This window comes from Histoplasma capsulatum (genome assembly GCF_000150115.1).
Source record: "Histoplasma capsulatum G186AR genomic scaffold supercont2.5, whole genome shotgun sequence".
Taxonomy (NCBI): domain Eukaryota; kingdom Fungi; phylum Ascomycota; class Eurotiomycetes; order Onygenales; family Ajellomycetaceae; genus Histoplasma; species Histoplasma capsulatum.
The window spans coordinates 1066945-1093086 of NW_025544805.1; the positions used below are offsets into that span (position 1 = coordinate 1066945).

A 26142-nucleotide genomic window follows, 5' to 3' on the forward strand; every position below is an offset into this window, starting at 1 on the left:
TCTCGGTTTCGGCCACTCACTCGCTTCAATTGACGAAAGTCTGCCAGTTTTTAGAAACTGAACTGTTCGTGGATAAAAATTCCATAATGACACAGTATTGTCGGCTTGCAAATCGCTACAGCCATGAAATACAACTGTATAGCAAGACCAACTCGAAACAATGCAGCACGCTGGGGGTGACAACGGTATGTGTATTTACAGAAAATATGGGGGTTATAGTCAGCTCGTAAATCGAGGGACTACGTACATACGGTTATGGGAGGGATATATTTCGTTTTTTTGCTCCATCATATACGATCATACGAGCTCCATACTTCTACCAGGCAATGAGCGAGGCGTTGTGGCGAATGTATATACATGTCTTTCTGTATTTATTTTATTTTGTTTATTACAAGCATCCAATCGCATTTGCTTCTTGCATTCCATTAAAAAGGTTGATTCGTTGGCTTTGCGCCATTTTAGCAGGTCCCTTTTGTAGCCCTTCCCTCTCAATCTCTTTATCGTCATTTATATCTATCTACTTTATTCAACAGAAATGAAAAGAGATAAAAAATAGGAGACAAAAGCGAACGCTACAAATAAAACAAGTAAAGGGCAATATATGACGCAGGGGGGGTAAAATGAATAACGAGGTGAGGGGGAGGGCTTTGGAAACAACTACAAAAAAAGGGGAAACAAAATCACAACCAAGAGGCGAGATCAGGAGTTAACTTAGGTGTAAATGATATAAACGGGAAGGAGAGTCGATTTTACAAAATCAACCGTGCTAACGCAGACAGGTTTTCGATTTGAAATTCAAAAACGCTATGCATAGAACACTAACTAGCAGTATACACCCATTTTCAGGTTGGAATCGCGATTTCCACTTCCATGGTTAATGTATTACAAGAGTTAACGGGCCACAGTTGCGCCACGGAATCACTTTAGCGTCCTCCTGGGCCAGGCCATTAGAGAGATCGCTCAATTTTAACCCGCAAATCGCGACATGCCTGGACCGACTCGTCATCCAACCCGCTCTGTTGCAATAACAGCAACATCTCGGATACGCGGGAAGCAAAGATATCACTTCCAAACGCCCCGGCTCCCACACGCAATGATTCCTGGAACCAGCGGGCGATCAGGTATAGCAGATCTCGTCCGATATACCGGCGGTTCTTGCCATGGAAAGGCACTTCGTCGTTGTAGAACAATGATTCGAGAACGGTGTAGATGAGTTCATGTGAAACTTGGAGATCGAGAAAGAGTTCTACGATCCAGCTGTCCGGGCCAACGCCTAGCTGCTGTTCCAATACGTAGCGCTGAAGCATTGGTAGTAGGATCTGGATTGGGAATGTAGTGTCTGACATCCTGAGGCGGCCGGAGAGGCCTCGGATCTTTTCGATGACGGCTTCATAGGGGAGCGGTTCGCCTTTTGCTGAAGCCTCATCATGGACTTCTTGGATTAGGTTATGCCAGCATGCCTTGATGTCGGAAGCGTTGCGGTAATTGGCGAGATGCATGATTTGAAGACAAACATCGTAGTAGCCACCAGGGTCAGCATACATATTATAAAGCTAAAATGGGCGAATCTGTGTTAGTAACCTCAGACTTGTTATAATGTCTGGGGGTCAGTGGCTTTAACCATACCTTATTGAGTTCCATAATCTCACCATCTACCTCTTGCAGAACTGTAGCTTTGCGCTCTGGAGCAATCCTAGTTTCTTCCTTAAGCCTCTGCAGAAGGTCGTCTTGTACATTGGCTATATCAATCAAGGTCGAAATCTCCTGAATTAGCCTTTGCCTCGATGCTCGTGATACGTTTGGTGTGAAAACAGACGCATTTGCCCTGGCTTGGCCGAGATACTCAATCCGTCTACTCAGGGGGAGTGAAAATGAGCTCTGGGCAAGCTGCAGCTGAACTGATGCGGCATCGTAAAATCGACTTGACTGTCCGTAATACCTCCATAGTAGATCTGCATGTGATAGGTCTTCGGTGGACTTTCTTTGAAGGTAGGTTACGACGAAAGGAGTCTTAACTTCAAGAAGTCGTTCGCTCCAACCTCGCTCTAAGTACCAATCATACAAGCTGGTGAGGAACACCTCATCCTCGCAATTTGAGATCACATCGTAAACTTCATTCTTTCTTCGTGCAATAACAGTATACTGCCCATCCACAAAACCAGGATCTTGGCCCGAAAGTTCGTCGACTGTGAGAATAATTTTGTAGATTAGGTCATAGCACTGTTGACGAACTTCATAACTAGCTTGTCGGGGATCCTATATCATATCAAAGTTAGACAAAAAGTAGAAACAAATAAATAGCACTGGGGAAATACCTCTGGTGGACGACCATCCATAATCCAAGAAAGCGCACGATTTGCCTTGTCAGAATGGGCTGCAACGCTCAGACACAGTTGTATCGCACCTATGAAAAAAAGAAGAAAAAGAAAATCAGATCACCAATCATTTAGCGGGAGACCAACCGATAGCACCTACCGGCAAAGAATTGGTTCTGGATATATTGTTCCACCGCAGATTGGAGATAATCCATGGACAGATTCTCAGAAACTTGGCGAAAAAGGATTAAACTCTCATTAAGCAAATTGCGACCCAATTCGGAATTCCCACCAGCTTCAGTAGCTCTCTTGAGTTGTTCTTGAGCTTTGAAAATAACGACATCTTCTGCGCTGCAAAATGTGCCACATCTTCGCCGTAAGGCTTCAGCAACCGTTTCAACGTTAGAGCCTTTAGCAATATTTCGATTAACAATAGACTTGACAAGCTCTTTCGCAACATCATGGCCCTTGCTGCTACTGAATAACTCCTCGAATGTGAGCGTTAAAAATCGTTGCCTTGTTTCCTCAGGTAATAGCGCGATGATCTCGTGAACCTGTTCATCGAACAGGACCAGAACAAACGAAATACCTTCTATTGTATCAGAGACTAGCTGGACCATGGAATGCAAGGCACGATGCTCGCCTTGCAGCGCAATCTCATCTTGTTTTGTAACAGCTCGTGAGAGAGCCTCTGGCCCACTCAATCCCTCAATAAAGGATTTGTTCGTCCGGAAGAAATCCTGAAGGGCGGACAAATCTCTCTGAATTGAATGCAATTTCGAAGTATCGACAGATGGCGAAATGGTGACTCCTCCCGCTGGGGTCCGACTCTGCTTGGCAATCACCGTTTTCCAGATCGATCTCAAGAGGCGCGAAGTGTAGAGCGCAATACCAGCATGGCGTGGTGAGGGGATGACAGCATCAATCGCAGGAGTGGAGTTGTCGGCAACTGCATTCTCATTAAAGGTCGGCTTCCCGCCAAACTCAATAAACACCTTACGCGCAAATTCAAGGACGTCGGGGTCGTTTATCTTAGAAAGGCGAGAATCCGCAGAGAGTTCCACTCCCTGACCGCAGGCGACTGCTAGAGCGGTCGCGAGCGTCTCACTGCGGCCGTACAATCGTATCAGTGATTTTACCTGAGTCTCAAGGCCCTCTTCTCCGCTATCGCTCCGTATTAGTGATGCAAAGATATCCACTAGTCGCCGCCTTCGAATAACGTGAATACCGGTATTGGTCAAAACAGCAATTTCCGCAGCAGGCTTGTCGAATTGAACGGCCAGCTCATTTCCAAAGCCTCCTTGCGGCTGCATAGTGAATTCTGGTGTGCATAACCCGATGTCTTCTGCTCGACTGCCAAGCGTTAGCCAGATCGCGGTTTCGCCAGGTTTAATCGGGAGTGCGCTCTCTTGAGGTCGTGAAAGACGACCAGAGTCTGGAGTCGAAATAAAAAGAGTGTCTGCTCTATTGGTGGAGTTTTTTGACGTAAAGCAGAAAAAGTAACCAGGAGGGAATCGTTGAGCAGATCTAGTAGGGTCAAGTGAGTGGATGGCAAGTTTTGCTCCCGGCAAGACCTGATATGGCGGCCCAACAACCCCACGTCCTTGAGGTAATTGGCTTGCAGGGTTGTCAGAAGGTGGTGTCCTCACATGGTGAGCTTGCATGCTGGTCGGAGCATTGGTCGCAGTCGGAGTTGCGGACCAGCTATATGACCCGGTAGCGCTGAGATATATCCTATAGCCCGTCGCGGTGACTGCCATCAGATGATATCTAGAAGCCTCTGCAGCTGGGATAGGACTGATAGAAACTATCTTAACGCCAGGGTTGAGCGTTTCGTTAGAGCTGATAATATGGCCAAGGTTTGAGTATATGTCAATAGCACGCTTTGTAATTGTAAGATTGACAGTTCCATCAGGCTTCAGATGGAATACCCGGATAGACGAGTTCGAGGAAAGGGTGTATAACAGGTTTCGGCTATCATCAACCACCAGTTGCTCAACAAATTCCGTCGGTTTATGACTTAGAATAATGGACGGGGTGAAGGCGGCAAAACTCTTGCTCGTATGGTTCACTTTCCCGCACCGACCCTGGAACCATCGCTCTTCTTGTTGATATGTGAGCTCATATACGTCGTTGTCGGCAGACCCCGCAAAAAATATCCTCCCAGTCGAGTTTGATGATGTAATTACGTTGATGTCCAACCCTCGAATCGATGTAGCCATCCCAGTTTGATAGAGGGTTACTGTCTTTGTTCCTGAAGCGGACGTCTCACATCCCAGGCCCAAGATTAACACCTCTGCAGTAGTAGAGATAACAAGAACATGTGAAATTGACGGGAGGAAAACGCCTGGCCGAGGGCGAGCTAACTTAACAGCGTTTATACTATTCGGCTGGCTCTCAAATCCCACCAACTGCGGGTTGGGATGCGTATACTCCCAGAGATACAGCGCATTGTCGATAGTAACCCAGGCATGATTCAGTTCTGCAAAAAGGCCCATATTTGTCGATACCTGAGCCCGATTGTATTGATCGAAAATCTGGTCCGGTATATTGTACATCTTAACTTTTTGAAATGGCGCCCACGATGCCGATGTGGGAATATCATAATCGGAGGAAAATCCCTCTACATACATCGTTTCTGTGATTAGCCTTCTGAATTATGCCAGCGCAATTTCCCACAACACCAGGTAATTTTGTCTGTACATACGAGATAAATAACTGTCTAAATCTGGGTATCGCGACTCCTGCGCCAACGCCTCATCTATTGTCAGCGCTGCTCGTTGTCGTGGGTTCAGGTTTTCTGCTCTGCTCTTGACCGTTGTCATTGGGAGTCTTGCACGAAGAGGCTGGGGCGGAAGTGCGGCGGCAGTTGTGGGTAGGCCGCCGCCACCAGACATGGTAGAAGATTGAAAGAGAGGCCCATTGAAATTAGGGTGAGCTGGAGTCTGGAAATAGGTGCCTGGTAGAGGTCTTTGAGGAGTAAGAGGGGGGGCGGTCATTGTTTAAACATGCGTCGGCGCATGAAGCTGGTAGAATGGCCTCCCTGCTCTGGAAAAAGGATGGCGTGCCAGAAGATGCGACACTGCAAATAAGCCAGAATAGCGGCAGCAAAAGAGAAAGGCAAATTATGCTGGTTACCTCGTGGGAGACGTGTAAGGCCAGCTGCGTGGAGAGACGTCCTTTAAACGGTGGATTCAACACAAGCTCAAAAACACAAAAAAACAAGGGAGCGTGCACAGACCAATCAACTCCTCGACCCAAAAGCACTCAACCAGTGCTCCTGTTATCTCAGATAATTCTGCCCAATTGCACTATATATATGCTGACTTTCAGATTATAACATAGTATATCTGATTCCCTACATATTTCTCTACATAATCCAAACAAATGTTCCGATCAGTCAGACCCGGGCCCCAGCAGTGCCTTCGACGCGTCGTCCGGCACAACTCTACAGCTACCCCAACAGCTCCCCCATTACTCTTTAAAATTAAATCAGACCTGAAGGATGCCTTGAGGGCGAAGGACACCGCGAGGTGCGTGAATAGCTGAAATTGCAATCTCCGGTTCTCCTACATTAACTCTATGTGAACAGACTGAACGTCCTCCGCGCAATAATATCAGAAACAAACAATGCCGCAAAGACGTCGTCGCCCATTAAAACCGATATCCAACTCCTAAACCTAATAAACAAGCGCACGGCGGCGTTAAAAGATGCCAAAGGCGAATACATGGACGCGGGACGAACTGACCTGAGCGAGAGCGCTGATAATGAACTAGCAGTTCTGAAAGGATATGCTAGCCAGGTGGAAACGATGAGCGTTGAGGAAGTCCGAGCTGCTGTCTCGAGGGCTATTAAGAAGATGCAGGATTCTGGGCAAAAGCCTGTTATAGGACTTGTCATAAAGGCACTTGTGGGACGTGGGGGTTCGTTGGAAGGAAAGCCAGTTCAAGTAGGGCAGGTCTCAAAGATCGCGAAGGAGCTGATATCTTAGGGAGTGGAGGGAATTGTAGGGAACATGAGAGAGCGTGTTTGCATTATCATTATTGGGAAATTTTACGGCGTTTGTTTCTTCTCCGCTCCATCCCTTTATTCTCTAGAGTTAGGTGGATTGGTTGAACGCGGAAATAGGCATACAGTATGGCTCGCCATTTCTCAACTCAAACAGGGCGTGTGGAACGGCGAGAGCACTGGAAGATGACACGACCGCGAGGTTGTATTTACGTTGTATTTTGATTATTTTGATCCTCCCAGGATGGAAGTTGCCCTTATTTACGATGATGATATTGAATGATAGATTTTCCCTTTCCTCATGTAGGTTACAATTTTGACATCTGGCCGGAGAAAAATAAATGCATAATGTCTGCGAAGTAAGCGAATCAATCGACACACGATCAATCCTCGATTTATTTAGCTAGCTGTACTATTAGACGCGCAGTTTAGAGACAATGAAGTGACAGCACATATGCCCTGTCCATATATACGTATGTGAAATACAAAGCTGGTGCCCCGTTTTACCAGTCACAAACGCCTTGTATAACCCAAGACGGCCCTTCAGCAAGCCAGACCCATAATAATGACGCAGAAAGAAATCAAGGAGGGCAAAGACACAGCATGGGCATTAGGCGCTATAAGAAACAATATAGACCCAAGGGAACATGAAAGACAGAAAACGAGGCACAGCACGAAAAAACGGTATAACATGGTATGCAAATCATCCTCATCTATAGATCAGGGCGAGGCTGCCAACAGACGTCATAATTAACCCTATCCACCACAATTTATCTGTGCCCGACAGCTTTTCCATTCTCGAATGATAGTAGTTCATCCTCTTGACGAATGAGTTCTTGCTTAACGGCGATTGGGCGAACTCAAATTCTGCTGCTTTTGCTTCAGAGCGTTTTGCTTTCTTCGCGTTAGCTTTCCGTTCGCTGATCGCTGTCGCTCTAGGAGCTCCCTTAGTGGTATGTATCGGATTCAGCGTGTGTGTCGGGTGCATCTGCGGTTGTCGAAACGCGAGATACATGGGGTTCAAAGGGGAGCCATCAAATTGGAACATATTAAGGCGTTCGACTCGATTATACGGATCTATTAGGATTTCGTATCTCTGAAGTTCGATCGTTAGCAAGTCTTCCGTTTATGAAAATTTTCTATTTCTATTTTCTATCTTTGGGATTTCCCTTCTTTACCTGGAAGACCTCCTTTTGGGTATATCGCGTATACTCCGCATATTTGCCAGCACAGCGGTTGGAGATCAATTGGCGACCATCTGAGTCAAACGGGGTCAGGATCATAGACCCATTGGGTTCTACTCTATAGGTTCCGTGTTGAAATTGCATTATCCCCGAAGGGCATTCTGGTGTGGTAGCTAATAAGATGCAACAGAAATAATGTCAGCTCTGCTGGATGATGGGATACACGGAGATGTGGTGACTGACGATTAGAAACCGCGCGAAAATATGCCTCTTCGTAGAACCCATCTGCGGTGAATGAGTATGAGATACCTGTAAGCGACGGCTCCTTCAATCGATCTTTTATTGGATCGTAAAATGCCTGCAGCGTTTTACCAAAGAAACGACGGCCGTAAATCGTCAGCAGAGAGTTCTGTTTCTTTTCCCTTGTTTCCTTCGCGAAATCCCAAACATATATGATAGCAATGCACGTACGCTGCCTGTAAAGACCTTCATTGACTTGGTCGTCCAAGTGCCTGTTAGTCGCGGATCCGCCGGACCTTGAGCAATGACGAAAGCAGGCAAGCAGGAGGAGAGGAATAGTAGAGGCAACGCAGCCAACATCATGGTTTCCATGGCTGCCTGCGAGGTTGGAACATGGGGATGGGAGATTGGCGAGTTGGGGAAGTGAAGAGTGAAACACCAGGAAGCAGAAGCAGAAGATAGTCTACTTGGATTGGATTGGGCTGGAGAGTTGGTTGTGGCGTGTGTATTTATGTAGCTTTGCGTGGAGAAGCGGAACGAGGAGGGAAGAGTTCACGATGTGTCGAAAGTTTGTTCTCGCAGCAAGTTCTACGGTACTGGTTCACGTACGCCATATTTCGACCATTATTTAACAACGTACCTGACCGATATGCTGCGTAAATAACAATGAACCTGCTCGTTTTGAAATTTTTTTTAAACGGAGAGACCATTTACACCACAAAGGGGTAATATACTTGATGGTACAACGTCATCGCAAGGGAATCCAAGAACATTGACTTTTATATGCATATCAACAGATATCCGCCACTGATATCATCCGCGATAAACACCCGATAGCGGCTATTTTGGAGTGTTCATCAGTTAGTGCTGTTCTTTAGTGGGAAGGCCAAGCCAGATTCGTATTCTGCGGCTATTTTTTCGACTATTTGATCTCTTGTCCAGTGGTTGCGGCGGGGATATTGCTTCATCCACAACAAATATTTAGACGCAGCTGGAGTATTTTATATAGATAGTACTCAAACAGTCGAATCCTCCATTACACAGTATAGTGTAAGTAAAAAGAACCCGAAGAGATATTCACCAGATTTCTACTCCTCCCCAGAGCGCAAACATTCCACTTAACTATCGTATTAACTTACTCGAGTATCCTTATATATATATACGTACATATCGCCATGGCTACTCTGCAAACAGCCAAGAAGGAACTACGCAAAAAGCTTCGGAGAATACTCTCAGAAGTATCCAAAGAGTCCGTAATGGCACAATGTCAGCAACCCCGCTCGCTCACCTAGCTCCCCGCCTTTCATTTGCTGTGGTACTTACTTGGTCATTATATACCAGCATCGATCGTCACGACAAATCTACTGGCACTCCCTGAATACCACGCAGCCAAAAGGCTCAGTGTCTATCTCTCAATGCCCTCTGGTGAAATCTCAACAATCGAAATTGTTCGTGATGCTTTTAGCCGAGGCAAGCAAGTATACGTCCCTTATCTCTACCAATCGGACCCAGCCGCAGCGGCAACACAGGGTCGTTCCTCGGTCATGGAAATGCTAGCGCTACGCTCTCTTGAAGACTATGAATCCCTACAAGCCGATAGATGGGGTATCCCGACACTAGATGCGGATACAATTGGCAGTCGGAGGAATTGTTTGGGTGGGTACGGTATCCCCGCTGGAGTAACCACTCAATCAGGTAGCACGATGACAGAATCAGAGTCACCCGCAACCGTCAACGAAAGTTCAGGATTGGATTTGGTTGTTATGCCCGGGCTAGCTTTTGACGAACAGTTGCAAAGATTGGGACACGGCAAGGGGTATTATGACCATTTCATCAATCGATTGATGGGTAATAAGCAAAATGGTGGAGAAGAAAATAAAGCAGGCATGCGGAAACCACATCTCGGTAAGGAAGCTATCCAACTCAACAGGAAATGAACATCTTAAAAAAAATTATTCGTGGTCATCAATATCACTGACTCCCTTGCTAACTGTATTGCTTTCCCACTCTGGCTCATTTCAGTCGCCTTGGCCCTTACCGAGCAGCTTCTTCCCTCTGGGAAGAAGATACCAATCGCTGATCACGACTGTTCCGTGGATGCCCTCATCGTTGGAAACGGGCGCATTCTCACTTCAAGCAGCCAGCAAAAACAGTAGAATTCATTTCTTTTCAAAGTCGCCATAAGACCATGCCCCAACTGCATCAGCTTCTCTTTTGTGTGTGAATCAGATAGCAGCAAATAAACATCCTAACGCCTGTTCTGTCCCAAAGTCACCGTATAATTCGACCATCCGCTTTTGCAATTTCATTGAAGCGCCTGGATCAACGAAACGTTGTCGCCTTTGAGTAAAATTTGACCTGCACGGTAGGTAAGCGTTGTGTAGATAACGAAGCGAGCGCCTCAACGAATGGGTAATCGTAATCTCTCATACCAAGTTGTCTGCGTTTTTCATCCTCTGTTTTCGTTGCCAAACGAACTTCGACCGCGTCATCGACGACCAGGTTCATAAACTCGTCGAATCCCTTTTGTACAAAAGATGAATAAGTGTTAGCCTCTTTTTCAATGGCGATATGTTATAAAATAGAACATGGGGGAAAATTGAGTATGCACGGCAAAAGAGCAAATAGAGAAAACGAACCCGAATTTTCCCTTCTATCCGGATCGCCAGCTGTTCATAGAGCCATATTGAAACAACGGATCTCTGCTGTAGGAGTTTGAAAATAAAATGGATTGGAGCCAGAAGGGTCTTTCGACCTGCACCTCCACCTCTGCCTGTCATTGTGCGTGAGACTGGAGGGATTGCGCGGTAATATTAGATATGTTGTCAACCGATGGCTGAGAGAGGGAGTATTTAAGCTGCGCGAGGAGAGAGTAAATGTCGGGAAGACGCTGAGGTAGTGATCGAGTGAGTGGAAGAGTAGAATGTTCGGTGGTTGTTGCAGTGTGATATTTAACTCCCCAGGCGGTTGTTCTGGTGATGCATGCCTATGCGGCTAAAATCTGCTCCAGTGTCCCTGTCGTCTGCCAAAGTCTTTTTTTCTGCCCTCACCACAACAACCACTGTGAACCACCGCCCAACCCCGTTTCTTTAATATGAAATATCCACCATTACTGATTTCCTTGTTTTGAGCTGGCTTGATTCATGAGTTTTCCCAGTCGCTATCCATCCTCTCAGCCTGGCTGACCTGATCCAGCGTGTACATCGATCCTTCACATTGCTACCCGACCTTCACTTTAATCGCCCACATCCCACTATGGCATCCAAAGAGAACGGCGCGGGGCAGGCCTTTGCGCCTGTCCTAGCTGCCGTTGCTACAATGCAAGGCAATGTCACTCGATCAGAAAAGACCCATGCGCATGAATTCCTAGAGAAATTCCAAAAATCAGTGAGAATATCCTCCTTCCCGGACTCACTTTTCAGGTAAACGCCCGAACTTACCTCGTTCTGACTCCAACCCATCTTTTACTTAGGTCGAAGCTTGGACAACAACGCATGCGTTATTACAATCCTCAGAGATACCCGTTGAAGCAAAGCTCTTCGCAGCTACCACGCTGAAGGGAAAAGTATGACCATGGTCTTCACATTCCAGCATTCCTTTTGCGCTCTGCACAACCCCGCTGATCGATAATTTTTCCAATAGATCACCTATGACCTAGATCAACTCCCGGATGAGTCCTTGGCGGCTCTGAGAGACTCCGTTCTCTCCCTTCTAGTCGCTTATAGCTCGGGGCCAAAACCGATAAGGACCCAGCTGTGTGTTTGTTTAGCTAGCCTCGCTATCCAGATGACAGCATGGAAGGATGTCCTCGCAACCGTCGGCTCAGCTGTGGGAAGTGAGGGAGGAGACTGTGTTTTGGAATTCCTCAAAATTCTGCCCGAGGAGGTCACAGAAGGACGAAAAATCAACCTGACTGTATGTGCGGCCGAGTTACCATCTAAATCCATCCAATCAATCTCCGCCTTTATTGCGCAGCAAGAACATATTCAGCTACGACATCTCTCCCTTTCGGCCATAGTCTAGAATCTAATCCATCATCAAAACACTTAGGAAGAGGAACTTTCTACAAGGACAGCAGAACTATTGGAGAACAACGCGGATCAAGTTTTAAGTCTCCTAGTGCAATATGCGCAGTCTTCTGGTAAGAAACATGTTTACATCCGTTACCCCTACACCTTTTCGTCACTTTGTCCCGTATAAGCCGCTGACAAGACACTCGATTAAATAGAATCTGCCGCAACAAATCCACAGCTACTGGAATGCATTACCTCCTGGATGCGTGAAATTCCATCTTCCCAAATCGTCAACTCTCCCCTTCTGGACATAATTTTCAAGGGCCTTTCTGATCCCCGCTCGTTCGAAGCTGCTGTGGATACGATATGTACAATCTATAGGGACACACTTGAGGTTGATGACTCAATGTCTATTATCCAAAAGCTGTATCCAAGGATAATTGCCCTGAGACCCAAAATTAGGGAGGCCACGGAGGAAGAGGACCCTGACATGCTCAGAGGATTGACTAGACTTTTTGCTGAAGCTGGCGAAGCATGGGTAGTCCTGATTGCCCGTTTGCCTGCTGAGTTCAGAAGTTTAGTTGAAACCGTTCTAGAGTGCTGTGCTGTCGATATGGAGCGGGATGCCATTTCCATCACTTTTGTCTTTTGGTACGAGCTTAAACAGTACCTCACGCTTGAACGGTATATGGGGGCGAGAACGGCCCTTGCAGACTTATTCTCGAAACTTGTTGATATTATGATTAGACACCTGGAATTCCCTTCCCCGGATGACGAGCGGGCCGACCTATTTAATGGAGATCGCGAGCAAGAAGAGAGATTCCGCGAGTTCCGTCACGCTATGGGTGATGTTCTTAAAGATTGCTGTGCTGTTATTGGCGTTACCGAATGCCTCGGGAAATCATATAGCCTGATTCAAGCGTGGGTCGCCAAATACGCTTCGCAAGCTACACATGATCATGTACCACATTGGCAAGAGCTAGAAGCGCCACTCTTTAGTATGAGAGCGATGGGACGGATGGTCGAGCCCGAAGAGAGCACGGTATTACCGCAAATTATCCCTCTCATCGTCCAAATACCCGATCAAGACAAAGTGCGGTTCCAGGCTATCATGGCTCTTGGTCGATACACGGAATGGACAGCTCAACACCCTGAGACTCTCGAAGCCCAATTGAATTATGTCATTTCCGGTTTCCAGCACAAATCCCAGGAGGTCGTTCAGGCGGCAGCTCTCGCGTTCAAGTTCCTTGGCACTGATTGTCAGAAACTTCTTGGTGGCCATATTCCACAGCTGCATTCCTTTTACGAGTCGGTCATTGACAACCTGAAACCGTCGAGCCAAGAAGAAGTTACGGAGGGGGTGGCTGCTGTAGTTGCTGTCCAACCAGTTGATAAAATATATGAAACGCTAAAATTATTCTGCGATCCCATCATGAATAGAATCATGAATCTCGCCAACCAGGCTAAAGATGATGCTGGCCAGAAGGCGGTTGCAGGTTAGTTGTGTCATGTTAACCTCTACGACTATGAGAACTTACGACTGACTTTTTTGTCCCCTTACAGATCACCTCCAGCTGATCACCATTTTCATCCAAATTGTCTCTCCCTACGTCGGCCCCGGAACCCAAAATCCCGGAGTCACATACTGCGAAGAGATCCTTCCCGTTCTAAATACCATCGTATTGAATTTTACAAAGTCCATCCCAATATTGGAGCGGGTATGCCGATGCTGGCGGCATATGATCATATCCTACCGCAATGCGATGACTCCTCTCCTGCCGAGCTTGGCGCAAAGCATATCAGCAGGATTCGAAGCATCCAAAGAAGGCTGCTTCCTATGGGCCACAGATGCGGTCATTCGAGAATTCTCGGAAGGGGCGGAATATGTCGAACAATCGACAAGTGACGCGGTATACCAATTCTTCGAACAACAAGTTGTGCTTTTCCTTAGAATACTTAATGACTTACCTCCCCATCATCTCCCTGATAGTAAGATAATCCTCCCCAAGGAATACAGCCCTCCCATCGTTTGCTGTATTATAATATCCTAACCATATCGTTATAAAACAGTGATCGAAGATTTCTTCCGCCTCCTAACTGACGCAGTGCGCTATTATCCTAAAAAATCTCTAATCTCTCCCCTAGCAGCACCCATTTTCTCCGCCTCACTAAGCGCACTTACACTCCAGCAAGTGGACCCATTAAGAGCAGTCCTTCACTACTGTCGCGACGTGCTTAGCTTTGGGACCGACAAGCCATCGATATCTGAATTCGCGGGCCCAGATGGCGAACCATTTACCAACCCTCCCGAGGTCCAAGCTTCTGTGAAGCAATTGATAACGTCACAGGGTGCGGTTCTCGTCCAGAGAGTGCTGACAGGGATGATGTTCAGTTTCCCCGACGACTGTTTTCCCGATGCCTCGGGGGTACTAATGTCGCTGTTTGAACTGATGCCGCAGGAGACAGCGAACTGGGTGGAGGCGACTGTGCACATGCTCCCCCCCGGCACGTTGAAGCCTGGCGAAAGTGAACGACTTATGAAGTCGTTGTCTGAGAGGATTTATCAAGGTGATGTTCGGAAGACAAGGGTTGTTTTACAAGGTTCGTTGATCTTTTCTTTTTTCCTTTTGGCCAAGGGTGGGGCGGATACCTATTATAATTGTCAATTGCCATCCTCGCGTATCCTTAGTCACATCATGTCTGATGATTTATATATCTTCCTCTCTTACAGATTTTACAAACTCGTATCGACGGAGAAATGTAGCCCCGCGAGAAGGGTTGGGTAGGCTGGAAGCTGCCCGCTTCAAATTCAGTGGCTAGGTTATTATTGTTATTTACTTTATTATATATATCTATCTGGCGACAGCCATGGACACGAAATAAGAAACCAGCAGCTGCGATAATGTTAAAAAAAAGAGGAAATCATGAGATCTTGATGTTTTATCATACCATACCGCTCGCATCATCGCCAACAACAAATTTCTTCATTTTAGCCTCCTTCCCCTTTTCCGCTTTTTTGATTTCTTTTTCAATTTCTTTCCTTTTGGGCTGTTATACGGTGTTCTTCTTTTATTTATGTGGTTTATTTATTTTTCTTATTTTTATTACTACCTCATTTTCTCCTCCTCTCCTAAATTTAGTCTTTGTACGTAGTCGACAAAAGCGGACAAGGAGCTAAAGGAGGATTTGCGTCATGGGCTGGGTCGGGTCGGGAATGAGCTAGTAACGGGAATAGAGGATATGTGTAGCAGACAGACATGGTGCGAAAACTAACAGACGGGGCAAAAGTGGGATGACCATAGGATGCTGAGATGATGGATCATGCAAATGAATATTTTGGACATATATGACCGACTTGAGAGCTTTATTTTCTTCCGGTGGGAGAAATTTCCAATGAGAAGTTAATATGACGTTGATTTGGACGCGATCTACATGATCCGATAAGAATTAAGAAGACATATTACATGCAAATCTCTCTGATACCAACATAGTTATACGATTATTAATGTATCTTTGAAAACCACGAATGCAGTCCCGTCATCCTCAGCGCCCAGTCCTCCTTATGTAGTACTTTATAATAATTTGAACGGCCTGTACAGCCACAAGTCACACACACTGTTCAAAGAGATGAAAAGTGGCATCGTCCAAGATTGCATATTTGATATTGTACACGTGCATTCGCACCTGCACATCCTTCCAGTTATGAATTCCAGGCTCCGGACAAACCGATTTCACGCAAAATCTAACCGGGCAGGTTGGATATCATATCAGATCATCGAAATACACACAGAAAATCTCGCCTTCACATTACCCCAGGTGCCATTTTGCCCAGAGAAGCAAACTTTTCAGAAATCTCGAAACATCAGACTTCCCATCTTCCCTCAAGTAACCATGCCCACAATCGCTTTCCTTAATGTCTTCCCACTCTTGCGTAATACGATCTATTGACTTCACACATACCACATGCATTCCCATATCCTTGAAGCATCCGTTCCACCGTGTATTATATTAGCATGTTGCTTCAAAGAAATGGGGTGTTTCGATGAAGAGGTGTGCCGAATCATTTTGCCAACCAGCATAAGCAAAGGGTATAATATGTGCGTCCTCTACATCTCCGTACATAACAGCTGGAGGCTGTTTAAGACTCAACTAGTGGTTGATATCAATCTGTTGTGTGATTACACAGCAATGATCATCTCGGCGAAGGCACATCTCACGAAAAAGAGCTGTTCGTGACTTGGGGTTCAGGCAAGCTTGCAGCAACAATCTCTGCGCTTTCCCTACACTTGAAGATTGGAGAGCGAGCCAACTGAGGTTGTCTTGCTTAAAGCCTTCACTACAGTGAAGAATCAGCATTTATATACATATAGTTACGCCAACTAAGTAAAAAGGTTGATAATTAGTAAACATGGTCGGCTTACTAGGATGCAAGAGTGCAGAATGCCAGATTTTCAGAGACATCATCAAGGCACTGGTCATCATCTCCGCAACCCTCCACATCATGAATAAGAGAATCAACCCCTTCCTCTGGGAGCCAATCAAGGAAGGCATTTAAAGAGGTATTGATTTATGTCCAGTTTTAGATGCTGTCCAGGGACATAGCGACCAATATGCTCACTGGCATTGTTAACCCGTGACTCAGAACTTCCTGGTATTGTTGATATCTCTGAAGGCTCTGCCTCCGCTGTACGTTGCGGGATTGAACGCGCAGGCTCTGCATTCATGGTAGCAATGCTGGCTGAGCGACGTGGGTTGACCCTGAGGGTATCTCTTTCCCATGTTAACATGTGATTTGGGGTGACGACAGATAAAGCTAACAAAAAGAAATCATTGAAGTTTTAGAATATTGCAAAACAGCACAGCCACAGTAATAGCTTGGTCATTTAAAGCAAGGAAAACGTGTTGATGTTCACATGGTGCTTCGAACGCTTGAATCACGCGACGAAATTTACGCCGGTTGTATGTGAGAGAGTGAGAAAGAAGAAAGAACGTGCTGGCACGGTTGTCACTGACTCGTAGACCTGCCATCCTGCCCCAGCTCCATCCCGTCTCGTTCTTCAAGCACAAGTCTGTCCCAAGGGACGAAATGGGATGGGGCAGAATGTATCATTGAAGTATGGAGCGGGATGGAGCGGGATAACAAATCTCCGTCCCAGTTTCATCTCATCCCAATGCTTCAAGCACAAGCCCCTCCCAATAGGATAGAATAGAAACAGAAGGAGAGGAGAAAATGGGACAAACTTGTTGTTCAAGAGACAACAAAGTAGTATGAAACCATCAATGCTAGTTGAATGCTTATCAGAGAGAGTGCCACACCCGTGCGGTCACAAGTCCTACACTGGGTGCACTTCAACTTCTCTCACAAATAGGGTTAGTGAGCGTTTGAACACACCCCGCCAAGCTCATTTTGTGGCCTGTGCACATACCAGGTCATGGCGCTGTTAGCGACGCTGGGGTTTTCTGTCTGTGGACCTTTGTAAGTACACTGTGTATACAGCTACTACATGGTCGGCACGTACTCAGGCGGAACAGTGGTTTTTGTGCTATTCCGCTAGCTTCGATGTGGATGAGGCGGGGAGCGGTGCCGGAAGTCAAGTCTCTTGGTCTGGTGAGGAGTTTATGGCTCCTGGCCTCTCCCACGCGGTTGGGAACTAATGACGAAATCGCCCCTAAGGGCCTGATTTTCTCCACTACTTTATATCAAAAGTAAGTGGGACGCCAGTTGGTTGGGTTATCTGAATGACGCCATTTAGTTAATTGTTGATTGGGCTGATATTCTTAACTGGGCCCCTGGACAAATCAACAGAGATATGTGAAAAGATTGAGGCTGCTTCCAACTCCCAAAGTTCCGAGCTGACTGTTCCGCTCTTCTTCGGAAGCTAGTGGAGACTCGAGGTTAATGAGGGAAAGCAATGGCTCTCTCCTTGTCCTACTTCCTGTCTCCATAAAATGTCTCTTGTGGAAAAGTTTTCCTCCGCCCCCAAGGGCAGACAGACACTCACCGATAGCGGAGGAGTCACCCCCGCGGAAAATGGGAAAGGCAGGAGAGATCCGATATCTTTTTTGACCTCTTATTCTCTTTTTTTGCTTTTTTTTTCAAGAATCGACAATGGACGAATGTGAAACATGGATCTGAGCACGCCTTCGAGATGCCAAACTGCCAAGGAGGGAGGTCCAGGCTAGGCTGACAGGCAAAACGCACAGATGTGGAACGTAATTGGAAACGCGGAAGCGCTATGGGACACTCCCGGTGACTAGGGTGTCTGTGTGGGGATTGGCTGCAAAGCATAGAAAAAGAAAAGACAAACTGCGGATGTTTGGGCGGACCTACGATGTAATTTCCCCACCCAATGTATCTATGGACTATGAGCAGAGGGCGATCATTGATTTCGAATGGCCTTGGGATATCTGATTCTCAATTTTATCTCAGTTGATCAGAGTAAAATCCTGTGCCGTGTACCCGCGTATGCTATTGACGTCAGTAAAACAAAATGAGTTCCTCCAAAAGAGGACTCCCAACAACTCACTGGCGAGAAAACGAGTCAGCTCAACCCCTTCTACAGAAATCGTTGGAGAAATCGTGGTTACACTGCTAGACTAATGAAGCAGCAACTAAAGTCCGGGCCCTCAAGTCTCGACGCAACTGAGTGAAATGAAAGGATGTCTGCAGCAGCCAAACCATAGAAATGAAGAACTTTCTTTTTATGTCCACGAGATGTTATAAGCCGTATCTCATCATTCGAACCACTTGGCCGAAAATTTGCCAATAAGGAATAGAATGATCAAAAACAATAGTTGTCAAAATTGCCCAATTGGGAGAGACATTCTTTACGCTGCGTGCAAAGTAGGTAGGGGAGAAGCCGTGCCATATTTTCTTTTATCCTCACTTCTAGCTCCTGAATTTAAAGGCAACCTGGCTACGTGACGATCGTTTGAACTCCTCCAGCGCATGCTGTTTAAGAGTTGTATTATGTATTGATAGAAAATGATGTAAAGTCCAAAAAGGAGTTGTCCGGATGTTTTCACAATAACCAACCGCCCCTGCGATCACTCCAGCCTGGCAGGGGGAAATTCATGCACGCGGTGCAGGGGCTTCGGGGATCGCATTCTAGCTGCCAACATCGAGTGCTGGGGTACAAGTGGACTTATGTTGGGATGACGGAAAGCTGGAGAAGCGGACTGCAGCATGATGCATATTCGTCGCGTGCTCCCTGGATACAAGAAGAAGGAAAAATTTTCCCACTGCTTTTTGCTCTCGCTAAAAGAAATGCTCCTTTCGTTCCTGGCGCTGGTGAGTGGGTTAGTAGCGAATCCAATGTGCATCATTGTGATATCAATTATCTTCCTAATTCGGACCTCGAAAATAAATTTGGGCAGTCCAAGCATTTGGAACAACTGTCCGTCATGAGATCTTCTTCCCGCCATGTGTAAAATAATAGATACGAATAATATAGGCATCATCCTTCCCCCATCTCGTTCTCCATCACCCTCACAGGTTGTACCCTTGGGCCTGGGAAGAAGCAAGAATTGGCTTGGGTCCACTCGGCTAGTAACATTGATATACTTAGCGCGGGTTAATTTAGCGCTAGGTGCAGCTTGGGGATCAAGCTAAACTGCCTTGCGAATGAGATCAACAGAAACAAAAATCAAGCAACAAACTGATTATTCTCTCATTCTTGTGCGTCATCGGGTAGGATAACCAATTCTGATGCGCTGTTGCCGCTGATTATTTCGTAATTGTTATTCCCGGGAGCATTTTCTTTGAAATTTCGGGAGATGCAGGGACTAGCTGTTGGGCACCTCGTCGAGGGACCATTTTTCTCGGCCTAGGGTGTTCTTACACTCCGCTTCAGTCCTGCAATTCGAGTATTGATGATGTAGACAGGGATGAATTGTGAGGTGTGTACTGCGTACATGTCAAGTCTCATTCTGAAGGTTCTAATTTATATACCTTCGCTGGGTTTGGATTAGTAGCCATGACGTGGAATAGATGGTCATCCCTGAAGAAAAGATTAAACAGGATCTGTGACCTGAAACCAAGGTTTCATGTATCGAAGGCTCTGCGGAGGGCTGTTTTTGGATCTTCACTGGATATGCTAGAGTTTGCTGTTCGGTCTGGATATTGGAGTATGCCTTGCGAAGATGCGGATACCGAAAGGGGTCTTACCGAGTATCAAGGTTTTGGACCCTGATCAGCCAGTGATATATTGGGGGAAAATAATCACAACTAACGCACAAGAGAGGCATCACTAGCCGACATATCCACTTGACTAATTATTGTTAGTTATGTATCCGGAAGACTCCATACATCCAGATAGGCGTTCGACTCACTCACGGTAGTTTCTCCAGCTGCCATATCAGATAATCTCCTTCTTGTGAGTACATTTGTAGTTACCAAACGACAACTTCTCGATGCTTGGTTCGGCATAAAAGACATTGAATATGCTCCGATATCATTTCGCCTCCCCCACGCTCCCACTATCTCCAGACAGATGCTTGCTTTTCGAAGATTCGATCTGGGTTCGATGTGTGATTCCCCCACAGGTATTTGGGCCGCGATACCTCTAGTGTGTCGCTCCTTACCAGCTGGTTGGGTGCCCAAATCCAGGTTGATAGCAGGGGATGTTCGAGACTGCTTGTCTTTTTCTCTGTTTTTGCTTTTTCTTCTCTTCTCCCTGACGCGTGCTGTTTCTTGCGGTAAAATTGATGTGCAGAAGGCAAGGCACGATTGAGGACGCAAAGTCAACCTTGCTATTTCTATGAGTAAATGGAATCAAATCCCCTAGCAAGAACCCATGTGTTCGGCAAACGCGATTCAATTCGCCTTTTTGCCCGTCATTTCGAAGGATCATCCCTCGGAGAATGGATTTCCATAGTATGGATGGGAAGGCGAACTTTTGGATTTTCCTGTTCTTGTTTCATACTACTAGTATTCACAGATAAAAAAATTTTTTTCCTCCTGGCAACCAGTTAGTGATTCGACCCCTTTTACGGAGTAAGTGGAAGAGGGTCGGTGGAAGCTCAAGCGGACCTGTTCTGGGATTGATGGCTTGGGCGATGACGGAAACCATGTCGTGAAGATGGGGACAAGCCACGGCTAGCTCGACTCGAGCTTGGGTGAGAGAATTAACGCTTGGAGCCAATTCTGGCTTGTCACCGATCGGTTATCATTGGGTTGATACTGCTCCAATCCATGGCAGAGGGACCGGGAGCTAACTTTACCCAGCACAGCAACTTCTTGAAGCAAACACTTGGAACCAGGCCAGAGGATCATGTACGCTGCGTAAGATGCCACTGCGAGTGCTCTGTAATCTGTATAGTGTTGTGTCCGGAGATCAAAGTGGGTGGTAGTAGAAGTTCATTGTTTTCCGTATGCCATCAAACTGCCGCATGGATACTAGTATTAGTTACTACTACCGATTAGTCGAGAGATTTCCACAGTTTGTCGAAAAGGGTCAAGTTTTGAACACAAGAGGTCAAACATTCTTCTGATGGAAGAAAAGTAGAGAAACGCCATAGTCGCACTTGGTCATCTGCCACCTGCATCGGCCGCCAGCCAGCAGCCACTGATAGCTCGATGGCTTGGGCGTTGGCATCGTGGAGTGGCAGCTCGTATCTATCCCCGAGCTAGTTCTGCCCTAACTGGAACTGACCAGGTCTGACCCAAGCCGTTTACTTTGTCGGGCTAACTTATTATTAGGCGATTCTCCCCAGGTCAAGGCCGACGATTCCAAGGTTTCTTTCCAGTCTCAACCGCTTCGTTCTTTCTCCTTCATTCTCCCTCCATCGTCATCGCCCTCATCTCTCTCGTCGCAACTCCCCCTTCTTGGCGTACAATCGTTCGGAGTCTTCATATCTAGATACTGGCTGCGTCTCCACCACTTCTCGTATGTCGCACTCCAGCGCGTCCTGGTTGATGTCGTTTTGCGCAGGGTCCCCCTACCCCTCACACGCCCTCCCTCCCTCGCGCTCTCATGGGCGCTCGAGGTTCCTACACCATTCCTATAGACTGCAGCAAAGGCATTGGGTAGTGTAAATCACGCTCCTGTTTCCATTAGCCTCATACATAGATACATAGATAGTTATATATCGTTTTTTCCCCTGCTGGTTGTGACTCTGGCGGTCGAATCAATGGCCGATGTTGATTCGTTAGCTCAAAATCGCCGGCGAGGTCGCGATGAAGGCCGGGATGCCTCACACGCAGGTCATGACCAGCATGATAGCGGGGAACCTTCGCACTCGCAGAGCGACTCGGTCAAGAAACGGAAAAGGACCCGGAAAGGCGATTCTGAGAAGAAGTTTGAATGTAAACATGAGGGTTGCGGGAAGAGTTACTCCAGAGCTGAACATCTGTATAGACATCAGCTGAACCGTAAGTTACCTATCTTTTGCCTTGCTAAATGTCCTTCTCTTGCTTCTGAATTACATGATCTACATTATCCTTTGAGGAGTGATTATACTTGTATTGTATTATTGGGTTTCTATCTCGCTACGTCGTCCCCCTCTGCCATTTCGCTCTCGTCACCGCTGATTGATGATTTGCAGATACGCCAAAACACATCTATCGCTGCGACTTTCCAGACTGCTATCGTTCCTTCGTTCGACAAGATCTCTGCGTTCGTCATCGAGAACGTCACACAACTCATGGTTCGCAGCTCCAAAAGCGCGACAACTTCACTCATACAGCCAATACACTCGCTGCCGTCGCTCCCCAAGTGCGAAACGCTTTCCCAACCGGAAATGGGACAAATATAACATGTTCTCCGACAGATGATTCAATTTCACCGTATCCAAAGCAAATACCATCTGGAAATGCGTCGGGGAACATGTCGAGACCACATCTTCCCGCGTCCTCCTCTGCTCCTAATGGCGGACCCACTAATGGCCAAAACTACTCTCATTCCTCTGCTGTTCGCTCCGCTGGCTCCTCCTCTTCCACCTCGATTGAAAATCATCTACAGCCGCTTACGCCACAGCAACAGTATGCTGTCCCAAATCCGCGACTAAAACGGTCAGACAGTTCAAGTAGTTACACGCTCAGTCCTCAAAAGCAGTCCACATCGATGTATGGAGTCTCAAATCGCCAACCAGGATATGGAAAATATGATGGCCAACGATATCAAACCACTCCATTCAGCTCTGCAGAGCTCGATCAAATCAGCCAGCCTTCCGGCCCATCATCAAATGTTCAACAACGCCGGCTATCGTCGACTGGACCCATACTCTCAGGTTCCACTACATACATCTCTGCCACTAGCATGACCACCGATGCGACTTTGGTTACAGATCAGAATACGTACATTCCGCAACAAAATTTACATATGTCATCTTTACCTCCGCCCGGCTACTCGAACCCAAGTATGACAAGGGCCACCTCTGCATCCATTGCAAATGCAATATCCAGCGGTTTAAATGCTCTCGACCCCTCCCCTGGTGTTATGGTTCCCGGCTCCTCTGTGTCAGACTGGGATGCTTTATCATCTTACGCTCTTCCCATATTTGGTGGTGAAACACTGAACAGATCTCCTTTCGCGATGACTGACGATTTTACTGCTTGGTTGTTTAATGAGCATTCAAACAATAATTCTCCAATTGCTTATCCAAATGCACCTGGCATGATGCCCAATTACGCGGACCAAGCCTCTGCTCAACTCCAGGGACCTTATTACCCAAGTGATGTGGCCTTGACCAGCTATTTTACAAACGTAGTTCAGCCACAACACCCAATGAGCGTAACGAGCCTTCTTGACTCGGGACCTCCCCAGTCGATCATGTCGGATGAGAAGCGGAATGAGCTGCTGGAGCTTATCCAAAGTCGCTTCAACGAAACTAACCAGGCGGCAGTGAAAAAGCGAAAGGATGCTTTGCTTGACGGTGATATTGATGACGATGGGCACCTTCTCAGCCTACGAATGATGCAGACCTACATTGCTGCTTACTGGTATCATACCCATGACCAGCTACCCATTTTACACAAACCGACCTTCTCAGCTGATAAAACGCCGAATCTCCTCCTCTTGGCGATTATGGCCATTGGTGCCTCGACCCTTGACAAGAACCATGGACACCACGTTACTGAGGCAGCTTCTGAATTGGCCAACTTTTTAGCCTGGCACATCCGGTGGGAGATTTTTATGGACGTGGATTTCCAGCCACCTGCAAAGCTCTGGGTGTTCCAGACGTTGCTACTCCTCGAAATTTGCGAGAAGCTGTATTCAACACGGGCTTTGCACGAACGTGCTCATATCCATCACGATACCACATTAACCTTGATGCGGCGAGGAAGTTCGTTGATAGGCCGATCGGCGTTTGACTCCCCGCCAAGCCTTCGAGATGACCGGCAAAACAGATCGACAACTGGCTCCGGCACCAATTCTGCCTCTGAATCCGGGGCGGGTGAGGAATCTTGGGCTCATTGGATTAAGGCAGAAGCCACGCGCAGAGTGGCGTTTGCAGCCTTCGTCCTGGATTCAACACACGCCACGATGTTTGGACATTCCGCAAAAATGGTTGCCCATGAGATGCGTCTTCCGCTGCCCTGCGACGAAGCACTATGGTCAGCAACGAGCGCTGCAGAAGTCGCAAGAGTACAATCGAGTCTACATTCCAACGGGGTCAAGGCAATCATGTTTCTAGATGGACTGAAAAAGACGCTTAATGGACAGAAAGTACGAACAAATTCATTTGGCCGGACTATTTTAATGGCTGGTTTACTAAGCGTTAGCTGGCATATGAATCAACGAGATCTCCAAGTTAGTTCACTAGGCGTCGCACAAGCTTTGGGAGGACGGGATAGGTGGAGGTCGTCTCTGTTGCGTTCATACGATAACTGGAAGCGTGATTTTGATGATGCTCTTGAATCGAACCCGTCGAACTATTCTTCCGCCTTCCGACAGTACTCCGTGGATGACGATGTTATCTTCGAGTCTCGTACAGTTTTGCACCATCTTGCGCACATGGCATCACATGTTGATGTGGTTGACTGTCAAATATTTGCCGGAGCCGGCCGCCTGCTTGGTCGATCCATTACTCCCAAGGATTACAGCACAGCGCGGGAGAAAATGACAGAACGCTGGGCAAACAAGGCTGCTGCTCGAGACGCTGCCTTCTTCGCGTTGAAATTCCTCACCCAGGTCCTTATCTCCGAAGATGGCCGGGCGGTGATACAACATGGTTCCGCGGGATACCTGGATTTGAACGAGTACAGCGCCCGTGATGATTTCCTCCTCAATCGGCCGTGGGTTATTTATTTTGCCTCCCTTGTTGTCTGGAGCTATGGGTACGCGCTCGATGGACCAATAAGCGCGCCTGTGCCCGAACTTTCCACCCCGGACGAGCGACGTCGGGATATGTACGAGTTTCTAGATCGGGTTGGCGGTGTACGCACGCCGGAAGAGCTTCTACATATCCGCGGCCGGAATCGCTGCATGGGCCTGCTGATGACCTTGCAAGAGTCTTTCTCGTACACCCGGTGGGAGCTTCTCCATGAGGCTGCAAATTTGATGGGAAGCTGTATCGAGAAATTGAAAGGTTCTGGCGCTCAAGCAAACACTTCTTCATAAAAATCTATGCGCTCATGTTTCTCTTGATATTATTTTTGGCCTACTTACTCCGGTCTAGTCACTTATATGGAAACCCAGGTCCGATCCTCATACCGTGGTGTGCCATTTCCTCTCCCTCCTGCTTACTAATTTACGCCATGAACTACGTCATGTTTGATATACATCCGCCTTTTCCATTTATTTTACTTTCTACTGTGTCATTTATATCACCTCCATATGCTACTAGTATTTGTTGTCTCCCCGCCAAGGGATGTGAAGGAAAAGGTACGATAACATACGAAAAACAGGGAAGGAAAATATATGAATGAGTGCTCTCGGATTCTTCTTTCTTTCTCTTTCTTTCTTCCTTCTCATTTCTTTCCATTTCTTCCCTTTGGTTAACATTAGCGACGGTTTGTCCTTGGTTTCTGATTTCTGGGACAAATTGCTTTATGCATCTGCCTTATATCAAGGAACGTATGTTGTTTCGAGGAGAAAAGGAGCATGGGGTTGCAAAGCACAAACAAGCAAGATTCCTTAATTATATCGACATCTCGTTTTGGGTCTGAATGTTGTGTTTTCTGCTGATTTCTTTTTCTTTTCCCGCTTTTTCATACCGAAATACCCCACCTCCTTTTTATTTCCGGCCTATTTTTATTGGTGGTTTCAGGTTATTATAAGACTGGTTACGTACAGTTGCATCACTGTACTTTGTGTACATAATCTACTGATATCCTATACATAGTTAGCTATCCATATATTTATATTATGTGTATCGTAGCCATCGAGCTGTTCTCTCTCTCTTTTTTAAATCTTTGGTTTCGTTTGTCGGATGAAGCT

At 46.7% G+C, this 26142-nt stretch overlaps 8 protein-coding genes across 8 annotated transcripts; 4 read left to right on the top strand and 4 right to left on the bottom strand.

The window, feature by feature from the left end:
* Window positions 1-751: 751 nt before the first annotated feature.
* On the bottom strand, window positions 752-5314 carry HCBG_04312 (nucleoporin Nup157/170; the record flags this gene model as incomplete). Its single annotated transcript, XM_045431361.1, has 5 exons — window positions 752-1553; window positions 1627-2256; window positions 2316-2404; window positions 2476-4938; window positions 5023-5314. 5 exons carry the CDS (start codon window positions 5312-5314, stop codon window positions 948-950), a joined length of 4080 nt encoding a protein of 1359 aa, XP_045287914.1.
* Window positions 5315-5702: 388 nt separating this feature from the next.
* HCBG_04313 (uncharacterized protein) lies at window positions 5703-6307 on the top strand (the record flags this gene model as incomplete). Its single annotated transcript, XM_045431362.1, has 2 exons — window positions 5703-5848; window positions 5908-6307. 2 exons carry the CDS (start codon window positions 5703-5705, stop codon window positions 6305-6307), a joined length of 546 nt encoding a protein of 181 aa, XP_045287915.1.
* Window positions 6308-6798: 491 nt separating this feature from the next.
* Window positions 6799-8241, bottom strand: HCBG_04314 (uncharacterized protein; the record flags this gene model as incomplete). Its single annotated transcript, XM_045431363.1, has 4 exons — window positions 6799-7420; window positions 7503-7681; window positions 7752-7866; window positions 7980-8241. 4 exons carry the CDS (start codon window positions 8118-8120, stop codon window positions 7034-7036), a joined length of 822 nt encoding a protein of 273 aa, XP_045287916.1.
* Window positions 8242-8923: 682 nt separating this feature from the next.
* Window positions 8924-9685, top strand: HCBG_04315 (MTHFS protein; the record flags this gene model as incomplete). Its single annotated transcript, XM_045431364.1, has 2 exons — window positions 8924-9014; window positions 9090-9685. The coding sequence occupies 2 exons, from the start codon at window positions 8924-8926 to the stop codon at window positions 9683-9685; spliced, it is 687 nt and encodes a 228-aa protein (XP_045287917.1).
* Window positions 9686-10070: 385 nt separating this feature from the next.
* Window positions 10071-10528, bottom strand: HCBG_04316 (mRNA splicing protein SME1; the record flags this gene model as incomplete). Its single annotated transcript, XM_045431365.1, has 2 exons — window positions 10071-10271; window positions 10388-10528. 2 exons carry the CDS (start codon window positions 10526-10528, stop codon window positions 10071-10073), a joined length of 342 nt encoding a protein of 113 aa, XP_045287918.1.
* Window positions 10529-10868: 340 nt separating this feature from the next.
* On the top strand, window positions 10869-14711 carry HCBG_04317 (karyopherin; the record flags this gene model as incomplete). Its single annotated transcript, XM_045431366.1, has 8 exons — window positions 10869-11135; window positions 11221-11313; window positions 11391-11663; window positions 11799-11889; window positions 11977-13257; window positions 13325-13750; window positions 13832-14362; window positions 14493-14711. The coding sequence occupies 8 exons, from the start codon at window positions 11004-11006 to the stop codon at window positions 14579-14581; spliced, it is 2916 nt and encodes a 971-aa protein (XP_045287919.1).
* Window positions 14712-14897: 186 nt separating this feature from the next.
* On the bottom strand, window positions 14898-16485 carry HCBG_04318 (uncharacterized protein; the record flags this gene model as incomplete). The annotated part of the gene is made up of 7 exons (XM_045431367.1): window positions 14898-14980; window positions 15019-15189; window positions 15376-15503; window positions 15573-15702; window positions 15979-16097; window positions 16183-16288; window positions 16380-16485. 7 exons carry the CDS (start codon window positions 16483-16485, stop codon window positions 14898-14900), a joined length of 843 nt encoding a protein of 280 aa, XP_045287920.1.
* A 5407-nt stretch (window positions 16486-21892) lies between these two features.
* HCBG_04319 (uncharacterized protein) lies at window positions 21893-25323 on the top strand (the record flags this gene model as incomplete). The annotated part of the gene is made up of 2 exons (XM_045431368.1): window positions 21893-22133; window positions 22307-25323. 2 exons carry the CDS (start codon window positions 21893-21895, stop codon window positions 25321-25323), a joined length of 3258 nt encoding a protein of 1085 aa, XP_045287921.1.
* Between the last annotated feature and the right edge of the window lie 819 nt (window positions 25324-26142).